Raw genomic sequence first — 9,878 nt, 5'->3', positions numbered from 1 at the left:
GAATGGCACATAGCAATTTTCTACCATTAATACATGAGGAATTTTTCATTCATACAAAATTTATTTAAATTTTGCCTGCAAGACAAAATGGACAATTCAGAAGATTTATTTTGCAGAGGAATATGCTTCTTTCCCAAGTTTAAGGTGTACTAGAAGAGTCAATAGAGGAATGGCTGACACTTTTAGCAGGTTATGCATCAAATGGCTTCTTTAAAAAACTTTTTTTCCACTGAAAATATACTAATGTGATTGTAAAAAATGCTTAAAAATTGTTTATTTTTTCTGAATGAAAACAAAACAAAAATTAGATTAATTCAATTTATTTTATTATGATCAGAGGCATTTGTTGCTGAGTCATAAATTTTAACAGGACTCACTTTCAAAACATTTATTTAAATAATAACTCACAATAGTAAAAATACAGTAACAAAGGTACAAAAAATATTTTTAGCTTTAAAAATATTTCATAAAATATAATTCAAAAGCTTAAACAATGTTTAATAATATCACTGTGTTGAGTGCACGAGAGAAATTTAACAGAAATCCATCCTCTTCATATCTGCCAGCGCCCTTTTAGCTGCTGATCTTTTGGCGACTTTCTTGTTGGGACCCACTCCATCATATTTATTGCCATTTGGTAAAAATACTTCAATCTTTGTTTTGCCAGTCTTTAGATTGATAGGTTTCCTGTAAGAAACACAATACATTACCATACATTTACATTACAAAAGCATCAGAAATTCAAAAACAGTTTTGATGCGTAAATCTAATTTATTTTAGGAAATTAAGCATGTCTCAATTGTTATTTTCAATGAGCAAGGGAGAAAAAAAAAAGCTTTTAGAAAGGCAAAAATAGGATCATAGAAAAGCTTTTTTCTTTAATTTAAGCCAGGGTTTGAAAAAACTTAGAAATTTTACCCGTCCCCGAGGACGGCTTGTCCAACATTGTACCCGTCCTGCTTTGAAACTAACCCGTAGCTTCTAAATAAATAAAAATGTAATTTCCTCTTATTTATTACAAATATTTATGTAAATTGCACAATGAATTAGTAGTTACTAGGATTACAAATACTAGGATTACATTATACAGTAATAAAAGAAATACTAGGTTACTAATAGTAACCTAGTATTTCTTTTATGAAATAATTAAAACGACAAAGGTCAATTTATCTGAGGGTACTTCGTTTCTTAAATGAAACAAATATGACGTTAGCCAGTTCCACAATCAAGCCAATGATTTACAGAGGTTTCTGCACAAAAATGTGAAAGGGTTTTTTCATTTAAGTAGATGTTCATAATTGCATTTAACGCTTCTTGTTAGACCTGTCCAAATGCACATGCACAGATCAACTTTTCTTTTGTTTACCGATTTCGTGAGCATGCGCATTTGGCCTGACGAAGGAATCAACAGGATTTCTAGAATTGAGGATCATTTTAGAAGTGAGGTGCTGAACTCTTGTAAGATAACAAAAATTGAAAATGTATTACGAACATTAGTGGGAAAATGGCCATCCGGGCAGACGTTGGATTCGAGAAATTTGTTGTCCACAGGGAATTTTTGACCGCCGAGGACAGGCGGATGTGCGGTTTTTCGAGCTCTGATTTAAGCCTTACCACACTTCTACACCCAAACGTTTACTCAGCGCTCTATGCAGCCTCTCACAAGGCTTGCACCTCGGACAGGCCCAACTCTTCATTTAAACTTGGAACTTGGTTAGATACGTGTTATTTTTGATGAAAGAATAACATTTAGAAATTTCCAAAAGATTGAGAAAGGCTAATATTATTCTTGTAAGAAGAATGTTAATACTTTTTAACATAATATAAAAATTTTAAATATATAATTACAGCATCTTAAACTATTCATATAAGAAATATTAATGATTAAAAAATAAAAACTCATAGCCATTCAATATAAAAAAAATATTCACTTATATTTAAAAATAATTCAGCTAAAACTGCAAATAAAATATTTTAATTAATATTTCACATGATTGTAGGTATGAATATCTATGATAAGAGCAGATAAAGTCACACAGTTAAAAGTTCTCTTAGAAACCATTATGGCGAAAATGCCCTTTTTTCATTGAATTCAAATAATATACCACACTTGAAAAGGATGAGGTTGTTTGAGGGATAACCCTTCAACTTCTAGAATTATATAATACAGTTGAACATGATCAAAGCTGTAAGAGAGATTTGCATGTTTCTGTAGCATGAGATTATAAATCAAAAAGGGGAAAACTGCCCACTTACCCAAACATCAACTTGGGCTCCATTTCATATAATTCCCTGATGGGAGACTTTGGAACATATTCTGTAAGATGATCTATTCAAGTAAAAATAAACTTACAGTTAGTTAATATATACTTTTTTTTAAGCTGAAAATTAAATGCTCTTAATAATTAAAATAGCACATCTTAAAAATATTTTAAGATTAACAATATAAGTAAAACAATACATTATTACTTTTCTCGTGATTATAAAAAGGAACAGATTACTATCAGGGGTGATTGTGAGCCCAACTCAAAAATCCTGAAAATTTTTCGAGTAAAATCATTAATGAAGCATTTCAAAAAGTAATGTCTTTATAAATTTAAATCAATGATATTTTCAAAACATGAAATTCTAAATAAATTATATACAGCATAATCTGAATGTATAATTATGTATAAGTTTACTTTTATCTTTATTATTATTACACATTTATTATTCAATCAGAAAAAATATTTACAAATGAAAGAGATGCAAAGCAAGTATAAATTCTAGTATTCTAATATTTTTAAATAAAATATACAAGAATTTTTATTTATAAATGTGACTGATAATTTCTTGAAACTTCTGGACTTTGGATTTCCGAATTTTTCCCCAAGCACAATCATCTCTGTATAACAGATTGATTTTTGTTTTAAGAAATAAAAAATGAAAGATAGGTGTTAAAAAAAGATCAGTAGATTTTACAAAATAGAAATATCATAATAACTAATAAACTATTGGGTAATGCAAAAAATATTTCCAATATGTAACTAATAATTTGCAATTAATGTAAAGAAATAAAACCCAAAAACTTTATTAGACTAACTAAATTGACTACAGTATTTTTCTGTAGATGAGAGTACTTAAATATAATACTAAGGATGCAAAATATTGTGTACAATTCAATATAATTATACAATACATATAATTCAAAAATTTCTTTTAACCATTCTTAAACACAGAGCTCATTCCAGGCAGGGTAAACAGGGTGCAGCACCCTGCTGCCCTTTTAGTCAAAAGAATCCAACCTGTTGCCCCTGAAGTAAATTAGTGCCGTAATGTAATAGGCTCCATACCCTTTTTGGTCTTTCTTTCCTCAGCCCTTCTTTATTTTTCCCCCAAACTCTACAATGGATTTCTTAAACTTTAGTTATTTTCAACTCTTTTTTATTTAGTTTGTCATTGCTGTCAATACATAGATTTATATGGGAAAGGAACAATAACCATCACACCCCCTTGTTGCACTTGTCTTTGAAAGTTTGCAGTTACTTCCACTATCATTAAACCATAATTATTATTAATCATTTCAATTATTAAATCATAACATAACTACAGACACTTAAAAACCTACATTTATTATTTTACTAATATATGCATGTATTTTAAATAAATTACTAAGCTAATTAGCTCATTCTTTTTAGAATAATAATGCCCTTTTTTTAAGCTTTTGCACCCTGCCCTTTTTTCTGCCTTGAATGAGCTCTGCTTAAACAATATAATAAATACATACTAAAATTTATTTTTTCTGTATATTTAGCAACTTTGGATAAATGAGTTTTATAAGTGTGAGCAAAATTTTTTTAAATCACTTATTAAGTTCTTGAGATATGGTGAAATACGCAAAAAGTAAAATTAACATTAACAGGGGTGATTGTGAGCCCAAGTCAAAATTCCGGAAAATTTCCCGAGTTCAAAAAAAAAGAAGTTTAAATTGACAAATTAGAAAAAAAATTAAACTAGGTTTTTCTAGGAGAAGTAATTAAAATTTACAAATAAGTCCTTCTTTCTTAAGTTTATGATTATAACTATTTACTGATAAAAAATGTATCTGGCTCTCCGACAAACAAACAAAATAAACTGTGTTTTTAAGTTCCACCTTTGAAAATTTGATTTCCGGAAACTTCTGTGATCAATGATTTTTTAAAACGTCTGGACTTTCGATCTCCGGAAACTTCCGGATCACTGTTAGCGAAAAATCCGGAATTCCGGATTTTTTCCGGAGCACAATCAGCCCTGCATTAAGGGGTCCAAGCTCCGAACCGCTTTTCTGACAATATTATGAAGACCATATTTTCCATATTGTAGTTACCCCCAATATTATTGAGGTCCGAAATCCGAAAAAAGGTATGTTTATTCAGACAAAGTATGCTTTTGTGTCTGATTTCATAACTTAAAATATAATCCACATTAATTAATTAGCATATTTGAGGTCACTCCCTCGAACCATTAAGGATAAATGTTAGAACTTGAAAATCCGATCATTAGACCAAAAGTTATTAAGGGTGATCCATTCTCTTTCCACACTGTACACATACACAGGGTGCGTAGCCAGATTTTTCAACAAAAAATAAGCACCTTTTAAGTACTTTTTAAGCACTCAAAAAATATTTTTTTTCTACTGTTTAAAGTTTTTAATTTTTAAACATAATAAAATTCAAAAACTTTACATAATCACAGGGTTGCCACAGAAAAAAATGAACAAAATAGTTGCTTTTAGTAGCCTAAAGCATGAAAATAGTCGCCTAAAATTATGAAAATAGTTGCCTAAATAAGAACAAAAATTTTTCAATAATATGACTAAAATTCTATTAAATGACTTCATTGTAATATACCATGATCCATTTAGTCAAGTTGACGGCCAATATGATAATTTATAAATAAACGTTAGTGTTCTAGCACTAAATTTTTTTTTATAAAAAAATTAGTATACTTGCAGAACATTAAATACTTTTAAATGCTAGAATTAATGCAGAAAAATACCTTTTCTATTAATTTTCCCTTCCACATAATTTTTCCTTTAATCAATAATTGATTTAGCAAATATATATATATATATATTGAAAAAGTGATTACTAAAACTCGAAATTCATCATAGTATCGTATTAAAAATTGGGTTCTTTAAAATCAAACAGAGTTTCATAGCAATAACTGTTGAAAAGGCAATTGAGAAACAAAAAAGATTCACAATATAATCTGAGCAAATTGAACGCATTAAAAAGTGATGACTCAAATTTGCAATTTAACATTTCTTTATTTTTTTAGAAGAAAAAGAATTCCTTACATTCAGAAGTTACTGAGGGGACGCAGGTTGTCAACCCAATTTATGCTAAAAAAACATTGCTAGGAGCACAGAAAAGTCTCTCAATAGTCTCCTTTTCCTGAAAATAGTTGCTTTTATAGCCTTTGCAGGCAAAAAAAAGTAGCCATAGTAGCCTGAGGTCGAAAATAGTCGCATTTTAGTCACCTGTGGCAATCCTGATAAAATAACTAGTTTCTGATAAATATTGTCAAAATCATAAATTTTTCGTAATTTAGAATGACAATCGACACGGCAAAGAAAAAACTCTCTTTTTAAAAGATAGAAAATTAAGCACATTTTTCAAACCCCCAATAAAAAAAGCACCTTAAGTGTTTTTAAAAAATGAAAATAAAAAGCACTTTTTAAAAACTCACCCTGATACATTAAATATCTTTAACATTTTGTGCATTTTCCATAATTTTGAAAATTTACCCTTAAGAATGAAATATTTTTTAAAAGTTAATGTTAGATTCTTTTCAATAATTATTTATTTTACATGGTTTGCGTAATTAAAATAGTTTTGTAACTGAAATTTTATGCAGTAATATGCATTTAGCATTGCTCATTGTAAAAACCTTCATAATATTAAAAAAAAAAATTCGAAATAATTATTAAATCTATTTATCATTGTATTTTAATAAACCATAATGTAACATTATGCATGATTACATACTACTTTAGTTACTAATACAGTCTAACCTCGCTATAGTGAACCTTCAAGGGAACGAAAATTTGGTTCACTATAACCAGGAGTTCACTATATTCGTTACGCAAGCAATTTAACTAATGGCTCCCAAACTCCTCCCTTTTATTACACATTATTCAAATAAATGACTGAAAAATATTATGAAGTAGAAAAAAATGTGCTATTTCTTATTACTCTTCGTCTTGCGTACAAAGAAAAATTTGCAAAAGAAAAATACAAAGAAATCTTTAGCTGATGAGAAATCCTCTATATCAGATATGCAAACACTTCCCGACTCTCAGATAATTTTTCCTGAATTTCTGATATTCCGCTTTTAAAACCTGTCTAACGTGCCATTCAAGCATATAAAAGTAGTCTCATAAAATCGCTTTGAAAATTCATCGACATTTGTCCAGATACTGGAAGATTGTGGCTTCTTCGAATGCTAAACTACTTCAGTAATGCTTCTTCAACACCCTTGTGACCTGCTTTTCTTAACTTTTTTCTACCATCTAAATTTTTTTCATGAGCAGAAATTGTTAATTGCCTATTTTTCCATAAGTTACAAACTGTAGATTTGTATAGTTTATATTCTCTGCAAATATCGGATTGATTGCACCCATTTTCAATTTTTCTGATTATGCCCATTTTATCATTAATGGAGAACGTTTTATGTTTACTGATCGCCATAGTTAAATTTGAGACAGAAAAATTCCCTCTGACAGAAAATGCATATTGATCCCACTGACACCTTATAGGTGCATCATCTGCCTGGGTTGGTGACCTGCTTGGTTTGTTTAGGGATGAAAAAGTGAGATAAAAGAAGCAAAAAAAAAAAAATGCTTAACTGTATACAGGGTGCGTAGCGTTTGTAAAAAGTACTTAAAGGTGCTTTTTTGGGCATTTTGTTTTTAAAAGCTTTTAAAGGTGCTTTTTTCAGCTGTCGTTTTTAAAAAGTGCTTTTTTTTTCAAATTTTNAGGCAGCAAAAAGTTCATTATATCCAACTTCCTCACTTCTTTGGTTCACTATATCCACAAAGAATAACATTACACGTGTACAGCAAGGCACGGGACCGAACATTTTTTTCACTATATCCGGGAGTTCATTATAAACCGTGTTCACTATAGCGGGGTTTGACTGTATTTGAAACATTTATATGTATATTTTTTACTTAGTGAAGACCTGAGGTCCTAAAGGGGACGATCCAAGGGACCCAAAATCATTAGCCCCCTTGGCAGTAAAATAGAAATTCGGAACTGTAAAATATTGTTTTGTTTTATTCCTTTTTACTTTCGTAGTAAAGAGGTCAATATATAAGGATCTTAGAAGAAGAACCGGTTAAATGAAATTTTTAAAAAAAATTAAAATTTCTGGGGGAAAGTTCTTATTTTAGATTTATTTAAATATATAATATTAATTTATGCTGCTAATTTTATTCATTCCAAAGAAATTCAGTGGAAGAACCAACTAAGTGACATTATTTCAGTATTTATTGGATGGAAGAACTGGCTAAGTAACTTGATGTCAAACAGTCAGTAAGCAACCCTAGAAAAGCCTATTGCTTTGGCATCTAACACTAAGCAGGGGTGATTGTGAGCCCAAGTCAAAATTCCGGAAAATTTCTTGAGTTAAAAAAAACAAAAAAAAAAACAGTTTAAATTGAAAAATTAGAAAAACATTTAAACGAGGTTTTTTTCCCTTTTTCTCAATATTTCTTGGTTTACTTAAAATATATTTAAAATTTTACACATACCTATACAAGGCCGTAGCCAGGATATTTTTTCGGGGGGGGGGATATGGTAAGAAGCAAGGACAGTTTCAGACATGCAAAGTAGGGGAAAAACGTTGTAACAAATATTGTTTATTTTGTTGTTTGCAAAACTTAAACTAGTAATTAAAAAATATTACATAATACTTATTTTTCAATTAATATTACATAATAATTATAATCAATTTGTAAACAAAGTTTACAAAGACATGCGACGTGGATTTGAAGAAAATTTTTCGATTACTTTTTTAGGACAAACCGGAATATTCCAAAATATGCTTAATAAAGTTAGTTAATAAAAGGTTTGATTCGACAGTTTTTGTTTTTCTTTTTACTGAGAGGTTCAAAGAAAGACTAAAAAGTTTGAATCCCAGAATTTCGGGGGCAGGGGGATTTGTCCCGACGGTCCCCCCCTGGCTACGGGCCTGTACCTATACCATTTACACATACCTATAATGACCTGCAGACGTAATTAAAATTTACAAATATGTCTCTCTTTCTTGAGTTAAAGATTATAACAACTATTTACTGATAAAAAATGAATAGTAATCATGAATATAAGCTTATAAAGTATCTCTCTGGATCTCCCTTACAATCAAATAAAATAAACTGTGTTTTTAAGTTCCACCTTTGAAATTTGGATTTTCGGAAACTTTTGTGATCAATGATTTTTTGAAATGTCTAGACCTTCGATCTCCGGAAACTTCCGGATCACAAGCAAAATCCGGAGCAAAAATTCCGGAAATCAGGATTTTTTCTGGAGCATAATCAGCCCTGCACTAAGGCAGGGGGAGAAAAATGGGTGAAAATGAAAAACTTGAAACAGCGGCATTAAGGAGGAATTTGTTGGTTTTTTTACGAATCAAGAATTAAAAAAGACAAAAGAAAAACAACCTTTAGCAGCTTCAACATACAATTTTAATGCATCTGGCTCGCATTAGTTTAGCACGATAGAAAAAAAACCAAAACTGTTTAATAAATATTTTTTTATAAATTACTATGCGTCATTTTTGCAGAAAAATTTTAAATAATTTGTATTTCAACAACTATACCTAATCATTTTTTGTATAAAAATACTTGCATTTAATTTCAGAAATACCTTTAGATGTAACGAAATGATATAGCATTTTCATAGTATTTAATCTAGAAGAATATTTTTTTATAATCAGAAATTACCGAATTCTCTCTCCATTTAAAGCGATACATACCGGTGAAACATCTACACCGTGAAAGTCACGTTGCTTCTGAATTGGTTTTAGGACTAGATAAAATTTTATTTTATGCCTAAATACATGCAGATTTATTTTGTTGTTTCAAACTAAATTATATTCGATAAAAATCATCTGTGAGAACAAGCGAATTCTAAGCACAAAAATCATCAAATTTTCCCTTTATTAAAGAGTTAGAATCAAATAAATAGATCCCCAAAAATTTTGTGAGTTATGTCTTTACAAACTAACTAAAAACAAAAAGATTGAGCAAAAAAACAAAAAAAAACAAAAAGGAGAAATACATGCAGATACTTTAGACCTCATTTACTCAAATTCATTAAAGTGTCACTAGCTGGTTGTTCCAATAAGCTCTTCATATATGAATTAAAGGAAATTTTTTTTGACTAACACATTTCTTGTTTTAACAAACTAAAATGGGAAAATTTCACAGAAAAATGGATGCTTTGCAGTAGAGTGAAATAACATCCCCCCTACTGATATTTAAAATTGTGCTATGAAATTTTCTTTTATCTTTTTCTGAAAGCATTTAAAAATTTCTTAAAACTGTGAAATTAAACATTTTATGTTCAAAAAACACCCTGACTTCTCTCAGGGTCTGAAAACTAATTTTCCAATTTAGTCAGACAACTAGACATGACTTACCCAGAGATGGCTTAATCATTGGGAAGTAGACATTCCACACGGCATCTAATGACATCCCACTGTCAAGGTAGATTGCACCAGCAACAGATTCAAAAACATCTCCTAAAGCTTTAGGGACTTCAACCTCCTCCAGTTCAAAACATTCCACTTCTTTTAAGTAATACAAATCTTTCTGAAATATACACAAAATAGTGATTTTATCATCCATATAGTAA

At 29.8% G+C, this 9,878-nt stretch overlaps 1 protein-coding gene across 9 annotated transcripts in view; it reads right to left on the bottom strand.

The window, feature by feature from the left end:
• Positions 1 to 304: 304 nt before the first annotated feature.
• Positions 305 to 9,878, bottom strand: part of LOC107445069 (endoribonuclease Dicer) — a 40,332-nt gene continuing 30,758 nt past the window's right edge. For all 9 annotated transcript variants that reach the window (XM_071185472.1, XM_016059389.3, XM_071185471.1 and 6 more), the window contains 3 exons: positions 9,664 to 9,835; positions 2,257 to 2,329; positions 305 to 687 (listed from right to left, as the gene is read on the bottom strand). In XM_071185472.1, coding sequence (XP_071041573.1) covers positions 534 to 687; positions 2,257 to 2,329; positions 9,664 to 9,835 — 399 coding nt within the window. In that variant the 3' untranslated portion in view covers positions 305 to 533. The remainder of the gene's footprint in view (positions 688 to 2,256; positions 2,330 to 9,663; positions 9,836 to 9,878) is intronic.

Source organism: Parasteatoda tepidariorum, chromosome 9 (assembly GCF_043381705.1).
Source record: "Parasteatoda tepidariorum isolate YZ-2023 chromosome 9, CAS_Ptep_4.0, whole genome shotgun sequence".
Lineage (NCBI taxonomy): Eukaryota > Metazoa > Arthropoda > Arachnida > Araneae > Theridiidae > Parasteatoda > Parasteatoda tepidariorum.
The sequence above is the reverse complement of the archived record's forward strand: the minus strand, read 5'-3'. Positions and strand labels throughout refer to the sequence as shown.